At 47.8% G+C, this 17,741-nt stretch overlaps 2 protein-coding genes across 3 annotated transcripts in view; one reads left to right on the top strand and one right to left on the bottom strand.

Annotated features, from left to right (window-relative positions):
* The first annotated feature begins 735 nt into the window (after positions 1-735).
* LOC118775776 (ankyrin repeat domain-containing protein SOWAHA-like) lies at positions 736-2,330 on the top strand. The gene has a single exon (XM_036525874.1). The coding sequence runs from the start codon at positions 736-738 to the stop codon at positions 2,209-2,211; it is 1,476 nt and encodes a 491-aa protein (XP_036381767.1). The 3' UTR covers positions 2,212-2,330.
* Positions 2,331-7,271: 4,941 nt separating this feature from the next.
* The window catches only part of shroom1 (shroom family member 1), a 28,366-nt gene continuing 17,896 nt past the window's right edge, over positions 7,272-17,741 (bottom strand). The window contains exons 2-8 of one of the 2 annotated variants that reach the window (XM_036525175.1): positions 14,514-17,225; positions 14,155-14,207; positions 13,188-13,748; positions 12,232-12,822; positions 11,830-11,953; positions 9,639-9,911; positions 7,272-8,630 (exon numbers count right to left, since the gene is read on the bottom strand). In XM_036525175.1, the coding sequence (XP_036381068.1) occupies positions 8,376-8,630; positions 9,639-9,911; positions 11,830-11,953; positions 12,232-12,822; positions 13,188-13,748; positions 14,155-14,207; positions 14,514-17,087 (4,431 nt within the window). In that variant the 5' untranslated portion in view covers positions 17,088-17,225 and the 3' untranslated portion in view covers positions 7,272-8,375. The remainder of the gene's footprint in view (positions 8,631-9,638; positions 9,912-11,829; positions 11,954-12,231; positions 12,823-13,187; positions 13,749-14,154; positions 14,208-14,513; positions 17,226-17,741) is intronic. The other variant, XM_036525176.1, reaches the window with a different exon arrangement.

Below are 17,741 nucleotides of genomic sequence, written 5' to 3'. Positions count from 1 at the left end.
GAAAAAAGGCAGTTATTGCTCCTTTACAGTGAACATCTGTATTTAATAGCCAGTTTTACTTAATAGTTTCTGCTTTGAATATTTAAAATGCAAACATAAATAAAACAGCCAAATATAAGGCATTGTTACATTGAAATGTATCATGTCGTGTGTTGTACTACAGAAATCAAATATTGGGAATTGCAACAATGTCAGACAACAATCGAATTTAACAAAGGAGCAATTGTAACTTCCCTGTATTGAGGTTCGTTCCCCAATGCATGGCATATGGACCTCTGTAACTGCGAGAACTGATTATTATGCTACCTGCCCAAAAAAAAAGAGACTGGCATTATCAGAAATAGGATTCCGTCTGGGGAGGTTACCCTGAAATTCTTTATCCATTGTCTAGCAAAGGTATTATGTTTTACCTTTCTTTGTGAAACCATGGTTAATAGCTCTCCGCGTGTTGGGATTTTAAACAAAGACTGAAGTTGCAAAAACTAACCCCGTGGCTATCAACTACAGTTACCAGAAATCCGTCTCGCCCCCTTCTCCCCATTCACTACTGCGCATATATTATTCTAATTATGCTCCATATACCACTCTCAGCTCACTCACTCACTCCCCGGAAACTGCAGGTAGAGTGAAGCCACAGCCCAAGGTATCGGAAAAAACGGATGACAGCCAAGGAAAGAGGTGAACAGTAACTGAAATAACTGGCGTTCCCTTCATCATTGGTAAGGTGCGAAAACAATGGCTTTGACTCAAGAAACTATTTTGACATTCCTGCTGGAACGGGACGGCAAAGTGAAGAACTCCGAAATGCTAAGTAAGTTCAAAGGTCCTTTAAATTGCAGCGATCTCGCGGAAAAGAAACAGAACAGGGAACTTTTCAAGCGTTTTGTTAACAACGTTGCGGTTGTCAAAGAAGTTGAGGGCGAGAAGTACATTGTCATTAAGAAACGATATTCGCATTTATTGAAAGAGAACCTTGCTTTAACTGATCAGACGTCCGATCTTGCGGAGGGTTGCGTGGATTCACCTGGTCCGATCAGCGAGAACAGTGAGGGTGGCGGGGGCGAGACGTCTGATCTTGGTAGTAGCAACGTGTCATCTCTTTCTGACATTAATGATGATTCTTTCAACCGTAATAAAAGCCCGTCACCAGTTGAATTAGCATTGCAAAGATGCAGGGGTGCGGATAACTTGAAAACGGAGGCACAATCTATTTGCGCTTTAAGGTCATCTGATGTACCCCAGACTAAGACCTTTAATGACAAAGACACAAGTCCCTCGGTCTCACAAGTTAGGAGTGATGATAAAACAACCGCGCCCAGTGTTCAGAAGCCTTGCATGTTGCCTTTGAGACTGCCACCACCACCACCACCACAGATTAATATTGAAGTCCCAGTGGACATCAAGGACAAACCGCCAGGAAAGGTCAGTGAAGAGCATGAAGTTGACAAGTCTCCCAGAACCAAGAGGAGAGTGTTTGAGCAACTCCAGACCCCGAACTCGCCGTTCCCGAGACGAGCCTTTAAGAACAGTAAACCCACAGAGGAACCTAAATTCTCCACGACTGTCCCTCTGGAGTCCACAGAACACGAGTGGCTGGTTAAGTCTGCGGCCGGGCACTGGAGCCAAGTGTATGGTCTCCTGCTTCAGGACGCTCGGCTGGCCCCAAGGAAAGATTTTATGTCGGGTTTCACAGCTTTACATTGGGCAGCCAAATGCGGAAACAGTGAGATGGTGCGTAATATCATTCAGCTATCCCGGCAAGGCCACGCGGAGCTCGACGTCGACGCCAGAAGTCACGGAGGGTACACGGCGTTACACATTGCCGCCATACACGGCCACGAACGTGTGATCGCCTTGCTTGTGCGGGACCATGGCGCAAACAAAAACATAAGGGACAATAACGGCAAGAAGCCTTATCACTACTTACACAAAGGCGTGTCACTCGAAACAAGAGAACTACTGGGCGAGCCGCAGGCCTTGCACCCGGAATTACCCCATGAGCGGGATGGAGACGATCACGTAACGGAGCTGTCAAAGGGTTTTAACACGATAGGTAGACTGTTTCAGCCTCACGTGCTTGGGCCGAAAAAGAAGCACAAACAGCGGCCAGGAGTGCTTTCGCTAAGCGAGGAACCGGAGGAAGAGGAGAGTGCGCCAAGGAGCAGAAGCTTCTCGGATCGGTTTAAGCACGGAGCGCTCACACCGCAATGAAAAGCGATGTGTAAATCAAACAAACTTTGGTTTGGTACAACGCCTTTACTGTCAGTCACAAAGCGCTGTAAAGTGCACTTTATTCCTGATGTAATGAACAAATGCAAGTCTTACCTTATATGAGGGGAGGGATGGAATTAGATTATTGTCGTATCATTGTATTGGAGTTTTCCTGCACTTAGTAGTTGCAGCAGTTATTGCCACGATATATATACAATATACAATATATGAACCATAACATGTATTTTATGTACTGAAGCAGGACACTTGAATTGCTGGAACGCAATGAGGAATGCCTCGCATTGTGCTGCGACTTGTTTTATGGTATTGTGTTAGAATGCTGATATGGGATGTGAGGGTACAAAGCACAAGTTATGTAGGTCATCATTTGACTTATTCCAAATACTGTCCCTTTCCATACAGCGGGTGTGTGCCGTTGCGGTAATTCCTAAGAGAGATTACCAGTCAGGTTTTATATCTAAGGCCACTCGAGACAATTTTTTTAACCAATCAGAATGGAAGTCAGCCGTGAATGAAATGCATCTGCATTATTTTTCTGTTTCTTTTTTCTTTAATTTATTTTTGTAAATCATGTCTTATTTGAGAACGGTGGTGAAGGGGGAGGTTAAATGTATGATTCATCGTCATTTCATCGACGCATCTGCTCCAAAGACAATATGCAAAAATTATGAGTAATATTTAATTCAGTCATGCAAGATACTTTTTTTCTATCAAGAGTCAATCCAGCATGGAATGTACATGATATCGAAGACCCGTTTTTCTTTGCTCCCGCAGCCGTGAGTTCAATATGATGTATGTTTAGATAAAAAATAACTTACTTCAAAAATAAGAGTTTGCACATATTTTCTAAGGATAAGCGTGGATGTAACACCTCTGTGAAAGAGACAGGGAGGAAGAGAGGAAGACATGTGAGGGGTATGCAACATGCTGTTTGGAAAGATGAGCTTATGTCCCCTGGGTACTTTTCATTAAAAAAAAAAAACTATGGAGTGCCAAGAAATGTATGTATACATCTTTATCAATAAAAATGAAGATGTCAAAACGACTCAGAGTCTCTTTCTCTTTGATGGAGTTTAACAGAGTATAACTGCCAGTCCAACAGCTGTGGGTCACAAGGCCAACCGGCCCTTTCTCCTGCATCTGCACTGATAGTATCTCTGATATGCTCCACAGAAGGTAGTGGCTGGCAACAGACTACATGTCAGAAGGAGCTTTGATGCTAAAATCTAAAGGCTTCCATTAAAGGTGTAGGAATTTTTTAAAATGGGTAGTGTATAACACGAAGGGGTCAAACAGTGGACAAATAGTAGCAGATTGGGAAAAATCTGCTCTGATGTTATTTTCCACTTTGGTGTCCAAAAACATTGAACCCAAAATAGATATGCAAATGTGCCTTCTCTCCCACTGCCCAAGAGTTATTCATGATTGCACACACGCAGTTGTGCAAATCTTATTCAGTAATCGGAGTGTGTGATGATGTCAGTGTGTTTGCCCTCAGGGCTGGGAGAGAGAGGAGAACATGCTCTTTCAAGCTGTGTCTCTGCTATGATGTCAGCTCCCTCGCAGCGGAATTTTCCCCAGCTGAGTTCTTCTGAGCACACTGTGGGGGGGTTGGTTAGGGCCCCCCAGCGGTTTCATTAGAGAGAGGCTGGCAATCAGCAAGAAGGACATCACATGGCCGAATGCCCGCTGCCTTTCGTAACACAAACACGCACGCCCGCACGTGCACCACGCCTCGGAGACTTGCCGGTTATCTGAAACGTGATCGAGAGTGACGTGAGCGTCTCTGGTCACGTCCTGTTGTGTGACGGGCAACTGTGCGTCCTTTTGGTGCAGTTCAAAATGGCTTCTTCTGCATCTCTCTGGTCGTCCCATGTCCCATCTGTCATTTGTGCCATCGGAAGATGGAGCTTTTGGGCATGGGTTGGAAGTCCTTGCCCTCTCCTAACCCTCACTTTTCCAGTGTTGCCTACTTACCAATTTTTCTCAGCCGATCTAGAGACATTTACAAAGACAGTTACACTCATATTCTGTCATTTTCAAGCTGTTTGTTTTTTTTTTACAAAGTTATAAAATATACATGAAATTCTCGTTTGTTTCATCATACCAGAGTGCCCAGAAATGTTAGGCGTGCAGAATAAAAAAAACTACATCCCCCTCTGGATTGCCCCAAGCCCCACCCCCTAGCAACTTTTCTTCTACAAAAAAAGAAACTCAAGAGTTGGCCACATTTCAGCCCCCCCCTTGCCACACTCTCTCATACACACACTCTCTCACACACACACTCTCTCTCTCTCACACACACCCTCACCGCCTCCCAGGGAAGGGGATGATTCTGTTGCCAGGGAACTTGAGTGCGTGGCTCTTAAGAAACAAAACTGTGCTTCAAGGAATATTGTTAAGGACACAATAATTGTGACATTCCTTGAATTAGCATATCATAATGGCAGCCACTACATTACATTATTTGCTTAGCAGACACCCTTATCCTGAGCAACTTACATAACACCCATTTACATAGCTGGATATTTACTGAAGCAATCTGGGTCAAGTGTCCCTCCTGGTAATCAAACTAGCAGCCTCTGGATAATGTGCTCTGCTCCTTCCCACTACACCACACTGCTGCCCTTATAAATCGAGTGTATATACATTTATTATTTCTGCAGACCTTGGTCAAAAAACATCCTGAGCCGGGGTTTGAAACCTGCTGGTTTTATTTCGAGAATCCCCAAGCCCGACACTCCGACTCCGTCAGTCTCCTCTTGTCAAAGGCCACTCACCCCGCAGAGTCCCCCCCCCCCCCCCCCCCCGCCTTAATTGATTACAGGGATTTCAAACAGGGAAAAGTCACAGTAATTGGCTCTTGTGTTCAGAAACAAATAAGGCCAGCATTCCAATAGGGCCCCATTAAAGGAGGCAGTGCGTGTGAGGCCGCTTGGATTCAATAGGGCAATTAACCGAATCAACATCCTTCCGCTCCCCCTGCACATCTCCTTCTCCTCTGAGAATCCGTGGAAAAAAAATCCCATTTGATATCATTAGATGATGATGACCTATTTTATGTCGGGGATGATTAATAAAAAGCCTATCCAATGTGTATGCACATGTACAGCAAAGGAGGCTGGATAGCAGGGTGAATTGCAGGCAAAAAAAATGTAAAAAATGTGGTCAAAGTAAAATGCAGTAAAGTGGAAATGTAAAAACGCGTTCATTACCATGCAAAACGCAACTTAAGCGTTCATCAGAAAATGACCGACTTGTGTCGGTCACTAACTGTTGCAGACCTTGTGTATTAAATAGATTCTCCAACATCCTATTTATGGTCTCCTACCCAATGTCAATTTTATCACTTTATTAGACAAATAAAACCACACAACTGCTTCAGCGGGAGGAGGAAAACATTGCCATTTATTCACTGTATAGCAAAAAAACATGTTCGTCCTTACTTTGCTTTCCACGTGAGCTTTCCGTAACACACACAGAACAGTTACTCTTAAGTGAAGGCCACAAGCATGCTGCAGATAGAAGTAGAGATGCATGAGAAGCTGTTAAAGTCATTACTTTTCCCAATGGTCACCCAGGATATAATAACTGGAGAATAGTTTTGTTTGCATCACAATCATTTGCAATTCCCCCTAACAATTAAAGTCACTGCCACATTCGGCCACCGGTTCAATTGCTGTATGTAACTGAATCCCGGCAGAGGTGACTGGTTTGTGCTCTACCAAAAAACACAAAAAAAACAACAACAAAAAACAACAACAATAAAACTGCCCAGTATTAAATCCAACCAAAACACTGCTTATAATGAATATCGCAAAAAAAGGATAAATTACACGTTATGCAGTAAATGTATGTACACAACAGGAAATGGCATGGAACTGTTTTAAGACCCAGAATGTTCCCCTTTGTCTCTTTCAGCGTAGTCTTTTGCATGTCATCACTGCGCCCTCGGGCCATATAAACAGCGGTAGCCGGAGGTGCACTCACACACAACCTTTAAAACCGCCATGAGAGGGAAGGCCAAAACAAACACGCCGTGTTTTGCCAACTAAAACAATCAAAACGCTCATCTGAAATACGTGGTTTTCTGCAATTTAAACCAAACAATGAGACTCCAGTAGCAGACCTCCACCAGGGTTGTCATAGCAGCCCTGAAATCAAATCATTTTATCCTTGTCCCAAAGGTAATCATTTCGCCAAGCTGCATTCAAATCTTAACTTTTTTTAGTCATCCTTTTCACAGTAAGACAAACAAACAAAATGTACAGGGGCCATATCATAACCTCAACTCCCCCTAGTGGTGAAAGAGGGATAGAAAAAAATAACATTCACAAGCATTTATGAAATAATATTTAAGATATAGTACACTTTGAAATTTGTCACAGGCACATTCACTCACTGGGGGAGCCTATGTTCTGTGAAATTCTGTATCGCAAACCTGTTTAGAGAACACACCACTTTTTCCTTTGAATTCAGGTCCAAATCATTTTGGAATGTCATTACGAGTCACCTATGGATGCAGGAAGTGACATCACTTTCCAAAAACAGATGAGCTTGTGGTCTGTGAAATGTACCAAACTGCCTTGTGCAATATACATGTACAACGCACATCCAAACTTACAAGACATGATTGCCATTACAAGGGATGTATTTTCTATAATAACTATGCTGCTGCTGAATTGTAGCTGTGAAAACAATAAAAGGACCCAAAACTGAAATTTAGAGTTAATTACTGAAATAACACAGGCATTTGTTGTCATATTCCATTCACTTTAGCACATATATTTAATATACTGAAATATTATAGATCACATTGGAATTTTGTTTCAGAGAACATTAAATGATTCTAGGGTGAAAGTCAGATTTCTTCAGTGTTTAAACCTATCAACACAGGTGAGTCATCCTGACTGACAGACAGGACAGGAAAGAGAACCACTCGTGTGTAATGCCTTATAGTCAAGCAAAGGTCTGAAAAGCTTTTGTGATATTAAAATAAATCCTTTCAATAAGAGTATCTTTCTGACAGTGTTTCTTCTGAGAGAAGCTGAAGCTTAACAGACAAAGACAATGAGTTCACAAACCAAACATTTAACGGAAAAGGGGGGAGGGGGCCCAAATTCTGACATTAAGCATCTTGCCTGATTCACAACATAGTGAGACGCAGTCAGCACTATGTTGGGTTAAAGGCCACGTTAATTCCTCTCACCCCGCCTCCTGTCAAAGTACCTTAGCCATGCCTTCCAAATGTGTTCAAATTTAAGCTCAGCTTTGGACTCAGCTGTCAATTTAAAACATTCATTAAGACGCTTTTAATTAATTATTGCCGGTGAGCTAATTAGCTAATGTATAACAACAAGACAGAAATGTTTAAAGTAGGACAGCGAAGGAACAATGGAAGACATGGACACAGTGCCAGGAATCAGCAGTAAAATGCATCGTTTATGATATACAAATACCTTAACATATCCAACAATAAAAACATCACCACTACAGCTAAGTACTATTTGTTTCTTTTCATGAATATTGTTTTATTCATAATCCTACTTTACCTTATGTTTAAAAGCTCATCATAAATAACACCTGTTTCACTGCATGCAAGTGTCTGAGGGGAACATTTCTAAGAGGATTTATTAATGCCTCTGCAGATTAATGTCAAAGTGCTTTCTCTTCTCTTTTTTGGTTTTATTTAGAGTGCCAACATTAAAAATTAGTAGGAATAAATTAAGTGGATATTTTTCTTACTTTCAGTCTACTGTCTTGAAATTTGTTGCCTCCTCTCACATCACCTCAGCAACATGTGTATATATTTAAAGCTTATTAACGTTATTATGAGAAACGGCGATTGCGCTGGACGACGTGTCATGTGATCGGCGACTGCAATACGAAGCAATGGCAGCACTCATGAGTAAAGGCACAGGTGCCCTAGTGACGGCATCGCCGCTGGCGCCTGTGGTGCACCGCAGAGGCGATCCCGTGGACAGACGGACGGGCACTTGAAAAAAGTCTACGGCAAGTCCTACGGACGACCCAGCTCATGTGAGGGGTGACATCGCACCAGAAGAGAGCTGGTCAAAGCGTACCCCCCGCTCCCCAGCTCAGAGGGGGACAGCGGGGACACGCCCGGGGAGGGGGGGGTGCCCTCAGGGCGGGATGCTGTTGAGCAGAGACTCCAGCTGCTCCTCCCCCAGCCGCTGCCTCTCGTCCAGGTCCTTCTGTAGGATGAGGAGGGAGGCCTTGGTCTGGACGAAGCGGCGGTAGTCCTGCAGCTGCTCGGACGTCAGGTGCCGGGCCAGGATGGCTGACACCACGCGCTCCCTGCGGTCCAGGTTGTCCTTCAGGTCTTTGGCGTCCTCTCTCTGCTTGCACAGCAGACGGTGCCGGTTGTCCAGAGATTGCTGCCATTGGGGGGGGGGGGGGGGGGGCGCGAGGGGAAGGAGAAGGGCTTTAGGATGCTCTCATTAAGGGGAGAACCTCAGAGAGCCTTTCACACAACAGACCTGGACCACCAAATACTCAACTGAATCAGATAATATTCCCACAGTGATCAGATTTTTTATAAAGCAAAGCCACTTATAATCGGGAATTATTACATTCAGCACGTTAAAGCACCATTTCAAACTGACAGTGAAATGGCGCAGTTTCACCAGCAGAGGGCAGTGTAGTCATGCACAGACAGATCGAAACCAGCACCTTGTTTCCGTGACTCATTGAAGATAACAGTGATGCTGATGAAAGCGGAAAAAACTTGCAAATCTTGCAGGAAATACAATAACCTTAACTGGATATTTATAGATCCAGTTGTATAAATAGCCTTTTGACTCTATTTAAAACAAGACCGCAACTTCCATCAAACCCACACAATGTCTCTGACAAGAAAGCAAACCTCAGGGAACCAGGGCCATTTTTTAATTAACGCAGCAGAAAAACGCGCTGAACACAGCAATACCGAACATATATGCCAAATGATGTCACGCGAATTACCAGGTAGTGAAATACTGTTGTGCCTTGGAGAGCAGTGACCCCTTAATTGTAGAAAGTGATCAGGTATAACCGTGAGAACAGACCTGGATGTATAAAAGGGGAAGGCCCTGATGTCAGATACAGGACTATGTGTATGAAAGCAGAGGGCACTAATGTTAGATGAGGGCCTGTAGGTATGAAAGCAGAAGCTGCTAATTTCAGAGATAACATTCAAATGTAAGGCGCTAATGTCAGATTTAGCACCGTACATATGTACATATGTACAAACCGTATGGCGCTACTGTCGGTTATAACATACACTACGTTATAACTATGCACTATGCACTAATGTCGTGCATAACACTGTAAATATTAAAGTGTAAGGCGCTAATGTCAGATATAGCACTGTACATATTAACGCGTAAGGCGAGAATGTCGCTCACCTTCTCCTCCGCGTCTGTGTTCTGGTCCACGGTGCTCAGGGCGTTCTGCACGCGGGCCAGGCGGGCAGAGAGGCACAGCAGCAGGCTGACGACGCGCTCCAGGTCCCCGATGAAAAGGGCGTAGCGCTCGTACTCCGCTGGCAGGCAGGCCTCCTGCACCAGGGCGTCCACCTCCCCGCCCCGCAGCCCGTTCACGCGCACCTCCTCCTTCAGAGACGCCCGCTGCTGCTCCAGGGCCTGCAGACGCCCCTCAATACAGGCCACCAGGAGTCTCTGCAGGGGACACACATATACAAACATGTCACCACACAGCAGGGTATCTCTGCTGGACAGATACAGAATCAGTGATGCACACATACACAAACATGTCAGCACACAGCAGGGTATGTGTTTGACAGAAACAGCATTAGGGATACACACATACACGAACATGTCAACACACAGCAGGTACAAACATACAAAAGATGTCAATACACAGGAGAGTATTTATGTTTGACAGACACAGAGTTAGGGGTACAAAAATATGCAATACTCTCAATACACACCAGAGTACCTGTGTTGGAAAGACACAGATTGAGAGGCACACACATACACTAACATCTCAATACACATACACTCTCAATAAAGAGAATTTTTGTGGGACAGTCAGAGGTACACACATGTGCAAACATGTCAAGATACAGTAGACTATCTGTGTTGGACAGACACAGAATTAATGGGAACACACATACACAAAAATCTAAAAGTAGGGTATCTGTGCTGGACAGACATAGAATCAGGATTAAATATATACACAAACATTTCAATAAAGACCAGAGAATGTGTGTGGGATAGGCATAGAATTAGGACTATGCACAATTCCCACACAACACACCGAAATCTCAATAAATACTGCAGACTGTGTGGGACGGACACAGAAACAGGGTTACAGGCAACAGACAAACATCCCAAAAATACCAGAGGCTCTGTGTGACACAGAAACAGGGTTATGACAACTCCCACACAACAGACACTCCGCTAATAAACACCATGTACTGACACTGCAGTGGACAGAGAAACAGGGGTTATGTACAACACACACACATTTCAAAACACCGGAGACGTGCACAGACACAGGGTTACAGATAACTCCCACGCACCAGACTTAACACCTCAAACACCCGAGACTTTGAGTGGGAAGGACACAAATCCAGTGTCATAGACAACTCCCACACAACAGAAAAACACTCAGAAATCAAGTATCTAAGAGAGGCATAAAAAGACATGACTAACAACTCTATACACAATATCAAAGTATCTTACAGGAGAGGAAGAAATACATTTATCATGCAAATGGGGAGAACCCAAAGCCATTCTCCCATGATCTTTGCTCATACAAGACCTGCTCTCCTACAAATCAGCTGTGCCATGCCTGCACTGTATCATTCAAAACGTTTGTTTGTGTTTCAGTGGCCGTTTCCATTTCTCAACCTATAGCTGGCCTGGACATGTCCCAGCAACCAGACATTTCCTGTCCAGCTCAGTAAAGTACTGTCAGATGTAATTGTCATATATGATGTAAATTCCGCCTTTCCGTGTTTTTCTGAGATGGCTGATGACTGCTGATCTGCAGTTTCAGGCACAGTCAAATGAATGTGAACCTGTCTTGAGGTTCTTTTTTGCCATTATGCTGTTAACATCCGTGACTAGCTAGCTAGCTTGCCAGCAGCCAAGATGGAACATCCAGTTTTAAAAACATTAAGGTTCCTCCACCATTATTACATGCTGTAAAACAGGCTAGCTCATTTTAAGATTAAATGTTTTTGTTTAAAAGCAAAAGAAATGAAGAGATTTGCTGGAACAGTGGTTGCCTAAATCCATTCTTACCAACACAAAATAGGCTTACAGAAACAATCCATGGCAAACTAGTGAAAAATGCCCACTTGCACCTGACACAGTTAGGCCAGTAATACTAAGCAGGCAACGTTAGCTAGATGGCACTTTCAGCTATATTCGGGTATGCTCAAGATGAGTGGAACCAAGCAATCTGAAGACAGCTACACTAAAGCATCACTGAACTCAAGCTCATGGATACTAGGATACCAATTATGCTGCTGAACAAACATGCTTCTACTTTTCTCTGTGTATATACAATACTGTTTTTATACATTGTGTTCTGTACTGCTACTCACAGGGGGAAGTGATGTCTTACCTTCTTCTCTGTGACATCACTTCCTGTCCTGTCTTGAGGCTGCTTTGTCTCCTGTGTCTGGTCATCGCTATCCAGGTTTTCACAGGAGGAAGGGGTGGTTTTCTTTGCTTCCACCATTTCAGGTCTAAAAATAAAACAAGACACTTCACTGAATCTTCTCACACACACTAACCCTCATCCTATATCTGCAATTTGAATAACTGCACAATTTTACTTTCTCCTTTAAGGTGCACACTCTGCTTAGGCATATTAAGTCACAAGCCTCAAGCTTATGCAGTTAGGAATCCCCTATATTAGACCCTTTTCGTTTTTCTCAAACACTTGCCAGAGCAGACCCTCAGTAAGGAGTAACGGATGGGGTCTCTTGTTTGAAAGCTTTAAGGAGAAAGCAGTGACGGTCACCTGTCCTCGGCCTGCTGGGCGTTGCTGGTCTTCTGGGACTGCTTCTTCCTGTAGTGTTCCTCCATGAGCAGCGTATCCTCAGACAGCAGCTGCTCCATTAGCATCATTGCCGTCTTGCGATTGGTCACCGGAAACAGGACGCGGGCCAAAGAATGGTCATCGGCGACCACCTCCTCCACGAGATCCTCCCACTGTGGCTCTGTTTTGGCGGCGACATTGCTCACAGGCGGCTCGGCATCCCTCGACGGGATCCCTGCCTCCTCCGGTGGCGTTCCCGGCGGACCGCCATCTGAGCTCTGGCTGCTTTCCATGTCCTGGACCCTGGTGGGCGTGGCCACTTGGGGCTCAGCAGTCTTCGGTGTGGTAGGCAGTGGGTTAGGATCCTCCTTCGTGCTGGCAACGTCACCCGGAGACACAGAGGGCTGAGGAGCCGGGACAGGCATTTCCTGAGTGATGAGCCACAAGCTGGGGTCCGTTGTCACACCGCGGCTCAGGGACACCTCCTGGGGGGAGCCGGGCTTGGTGACCTCGTCCCGATCCTCTGCTGAGAGCTCCGAGAGTAAGGAGTGCACAGGAGGGGCCGTCTTTATCCTGCCAGGCGAGTGAAACAGACAAGAAACATGTAAGATACAGGCGCAGGAAGAGCCACAATGTGCATTGCGATGGACCATTCACAAAACTTATTTCTAAGGATTTATTCTAAGTGGAGAAAAATGGGTGGTATTAAATAATGCTAAAGTCTGGCCTCAAAAACAAATCAAATGTTGAAAACTTAAATTTCTCTACTTATGCAATGCACTGAAACCTCTCTTACTCCCTGATTAGTTGTGGGGTAATGACTAATTATGACATAGAGCTCACTGAAACCATCCTCTTTTTTGATTGGTTTCGGGGCAGTAACACCACTTCCACTAAGTGGTAAAAATGGAAGAATTGACAGTGCAAATTCAGCATACCTGGAGCTTGTCCTGCTCTCTCTCTGGCACTTGGGTGGGCAGGGCGGGGAGGTGGGCTCCCTCTCAGGGGAGCGCCTTTTGGGCGGAGGCAGCACCTGGAGGTCTTTAGCATGGAGCATGATGTTTGCCACAGCGTCGGTGAAGATGGGGCTGGAGCCAGAGGAGGTGGGAGAGGAGGAGTGCGACCTGCCCTGGGGGGAGGGGGTGGACACCGGGGAGACCCCAGGTTTGGGGGCCCGGGAGTCCTCTCCGCTGCACAGCTGGGGGTCGGAGCCCTGCTTGACCAGGGGGTTCATTTGGGAGCGTCCCTGGGGTTTTTCATCCTCCGAGGACAGGAAAGACACGCCCCTCTTCTCCCGGACTGGCTTGGCCTGCCTGCCATGGAGCTGGTCCAGCTGGTCCGAGCTCTTGCTGAGGACCGGGGTACCGCTGACCCGGGTCGAGCCCAGCTCCTCCATGGACTTCCCCCTGGGGGCTACCACCCGGACCCGCCGGTCCTCTGGGACGGACGCCGCCCGGGTTTTCATCACCGGCACCTCCCCCTCCGCCTTCTTCGCAGAGCTGACACAGAACAAAACACACCTCACGCTAAACACACAAAGACTGGTCCTCTATCAACCTTCCATATGAGTCAGCATTAGTCTGAAGCATTCATTTCAATCAAAAGGCAAATAAAAAGGAAGCGGTCGGTCTATGATGGTGAAATGCCACATCTGTGTGACGCAGGCATGTATATTTTTGTGTATGTACAACCCATCGAGAATGCTGATAGCGGTACGGGTGTTCCTGTTATGCATACAGGAAACCACTTTCAAAACACGCACAACCAGACATGTGCTTTACAAGCATTTGTGTACAAAATGGGGTCACGAGGCAGTCAAGATGTGGTGCCCCTCAGCCGGTAATGTGGTGTTTCACCTCTTAAGATCCTAGCGCTGACCTTTTACCTACAGATGACGAGACCCACCTGGAGCTCTGTGCGCTGGCCTCTGGTGAAGGCTCCTTAGTGCTGCTAGCAGTCTGAAGACATAAGAAACATAAAGAACCACATGTGCTAATCCTGTTTCAGCAAAGCACACAGAGAAATGAGCCGGAATGTGACATGAGCTCTTGTTCGGAAACATTCAGCTGAGATATACTCATACACATTCTACTCCATAATGGGTCATTTTTGAATTCAAGTACTCAAGTACTCAACAACCATTCTACTGTTACGCTAGATTCAATATGCCAGCTGAAACAAACCAAAGCTCTTCCTGAGGGCAATACACTGATTTATAAATGGGCAAAAAACGAAAAGGTGCGGATAAGGGGGATGAAACATACCTGAAAGGCGTGGGGCGTGGAGGTGGAGCGGGCCCGGAAGAACTCTGGCGGTTCCGGCTGGTCCAGCAGACTCTCCGCGGAGGCCGACTTGCTTGCAGCTGGAGTGGTCGTCTCCTTCCAGCTGGACTGGCGTGCGTGAGCGCTGGGGTGAGCGGGGGTGAACTGGGCGTACCTGATGGAGCTGGACGAGGAGTCCAGGATGCGGCCCGCGGAGAGGGGCCTGAGCAGCTTCTTCCTGGGCACGGCGTTGGCAGAGAGAGGCCTGGGGCCCCAGTCCGAGGGCTTCCCTGCCGTGGAGTGCCTCTGGCCGGGGGTCAGCGGGGCCGGCTGCTGGGGCTCGGCCGTCTTGTGGCCCGTCTTGCGCTCCATGTAGGCCACCAGGGCCTTGTGCTGGATCTCCTTCAGGGTGGCCTTGGTGAGGCTGGAGGCTGAGAGGGCACGGCCCCTGGTCTCGAACATCTTCCTCCTGGAGGCCACCAGGCCCTGCTCGGTGAGGTCCTCCCTGGACAGGAGGGCCTCCTTCTCGTTGCCCAGGGAGCTGTGCGCGGCATGGATGGGCCCGTCGCCCAGCTGGTGGAGCTTCTCCGGCTCCGAGTAGCACAGCTTCTTCTGCTCCGGCGACAGCCTCTTCCGGCCACCGATGCGCGCCACTTGGGGCTGGGCATGGTTCAGGGGTCTGCCGTTCTCCTTTTCACTATCCTTCCCACTCTCCTTCCCACTGTCCTTCTCCTGGGCCTCGGGTTCGGAGGGGACGGGGCTCCCGGAGGTGAGTGAGGAGCACTGCGAGGACGAGACGGAGCCAAGCACTGAGGGCCTCTGCTCTGGCCTGGGCCTGACCCTGTGCGGCCAGGACAGTTGCAGGTCCTTCCTCTTGAAGGACGTCTCCCTGAGGACCTTGCACTGGGCGTCCTTCAGCTTCTCCTTGTAGTACTTCTTGAAGGAGTCGTCCAGCGTGTTGCAGGAGTCGGCCAGCGATTCCCCTTGCTCCCGCTGCTCCTCCGCGGGCGCTTCACCGACAGGGCTCCTCTCCTCCTTGTGGGCGGGGCCTTCTTTGTGCGGCCGCCTCAGCGCCTCGCTGTGACGCCTCAACTCCTTCCAGTTGGCCTTGGCGTCGCTTTCGCTTCTGGACCTCTGAGCTAACACCGCTCTGCTCTCGCCGGTCAGGTGGTACAAGAGGGGAGTGGTTTCCTTGCTGATCTTCTCACTGGCTACATCTGCTAAAGGCGGCCTTTGGGCTCTCTTCAGATGGTCGGCCTTGGCGTTGCTTGTCTGGTCAGCATTCTGGAGGGACGCCGCAGCATCCTTGTTGGGCGGGGGGACACAGTCCTCCGGGCCGCAGTAGAAGATATGATGACTACTGCTGTGGTGGCGGCGGGACCCAGGGCCGATCTCCCTGCCCTGGCCTTGCTCAAAGTGCTCAAAACCGTGGCACGCCTGTTCTGAAATGGGAGAGGAGCAACCTGGGCTTGTGCTGTGACGCTCCTTATACTGGGCTCTTGCTTTCAAATCGTAGCTCTGGTGGAAGGCCTCCCTGTCACTCTGGGACTCCTGACTGCTCTGTCGCCGGTGGCGGGCGTTTCTGTGCAGGTCGTCGACGGCGACGTGTGGCCTCTCTTTCTTCTCCAAGAGCCTGCGGAGACCTTCTGCGGAATATTGCTCCTCCTCCCCCTCCACGACACCTGAGAGCGCCTCTTTGAAAGCGGGCTCAGAGGGCTTGCACATGCCCGTCACGAAGTAGAACTGCCCTTTGTGTTGGATGTTGCCATTGGTTACGGCCTGCGTCACATGCTGGGGGCTGGACTGCGGCAGCAGCTCGGCGCAGTTGGAGCCCTGGGAGGAGATGGACGACCGATGCCTCTGGGTTTCCACCTGACCGCCACTTCCTGTGGGCTGCTGCTTGAGGCCTTCCTGCAGGAAGTAGGCTGGGGGCGATCGGCTCACGGTACTCGTTAGTTTCTGCGGCTCAGGCAGCTGGGCAGCACCATCTGCGCCCATCAGGTCCCTAAGGTTACACTGCGAGGCCCCGCAGCTGTAGCCCGGGTCAGGCCTGGGATAGGCAGCCTCAGGGTTCACGGTCTGAGGCAGGTTGTGGGAGGTCACCGCCATCTGGCCCTCAGGACTCTGACAGGCCCTGGAGTTCTCCAGGTTCCTTATCATTATGAAACTGTCCAGGCGGGCCGGCGGCGGGGGTGGCTGCGGAGGCTCCCGGTTGCAGTACTGCCCGATGAGGCAGGAGTCGTGGGGGTGGTACTGCTGGGAAATGACTTCCATCGACCGGTAGAGCTGGTCCATGCTCCTGGGGCTGGGGCTGAGGACGCTGGGGTGGTAGACGGCCTTCACGTACTTCAGGTCGGCGTAGTGCAAGCTGTGAGGGTTAATCTCGTCCGGCAGGAAGGGGGACGAGTAGTCGGGGGCGTTGGACCCCCCAGAGAAGGAGCTGTAGGCGGAGTCCCCTTTCCCGTGGTGGTGGCTGAACTGGTCGATGCTGCTGGTGGATTTAGCTGGGGACAGTCTGCTTAACGGGTGCAGGTCCAGGTTGCTCATTCTCTCAAAGTGAAAGTTGTAGGAATCCATTGGGGCCACGCACCTGAGTGTGTGAGGAGGACAAAACGGACACCACCTTTTGCTCCTAATCGCTTAAGACATTCTCCTCCTCTTCTTCTCTTCTTTTCTTCAGAAAGCACACACCACTGTCAGCTGTCCGTTCTGTCCCTAAGGGCGAAAATATATATTACAGCAGGCACAGACACATACAATTTCTGATATCTCGTGTGATCAAGTTTACAGTAAAATATATTTAGCTACAAACTTGCCCGGTAATTACAGGGAGGTTAAAAGCTCCAACCCTATCATAAACACTGCATTTCCTCATAAACATATCCCTGACAGTTAATGGGGCATAATGTATGTTTTTCTCCCTCTGCAAGCTGTTTTGACTGATAATAACATGTTTGTGTTAGATTCTCAACGTGGCATGTCTACCAGGGCAATGAAACTCAAAGTCCTACCAGCACATCAAAAGGAATGCAACCAAGATGCTTATCTATGCCCAATCTCCAAGGACTTGGGTAACTATAATACCTAGGTACTTTACACAGTTGCTATCTGTAATTTATCAAGCTGAATAAATTTCCCAACGAAAGGGATTTCCAAACGACATGAGCAACATGGTGCTTGGTGCTTGGCAAGACTCAGAAACATCTCAGTTGTAGCAATGAAAGGCAAATG

This window comes from Megalops cyprinoides, chromosome 3 (assembly GCF_013368585.1).
Source record: "Megalops cyprinoides isolate fMegCyp1 chromosome 3, fMegCyp1.pri, whole genome shotgun sequence".
Taxonomy (NCBI): Eukaryota; Metazoa; Chordata; class Actinopteri; order Elopiformes; family Megalopidae; genus Megalops; species Megalops cyprinoides.
The sequence above is the reverse complement of the archived record's forward strand: the minus strand, read 5'-3'. Positions and strand labels throughout refer to the sequence as shown.

Coding starts and splice junctions, on each gene's coding strand:
- LOC118775776 (XM_036525874.1), top strand. CDS start 736: ATGGCTTTGACTCAAGAAACTATTTTGACATTCCTGCTGGAACGGGAC.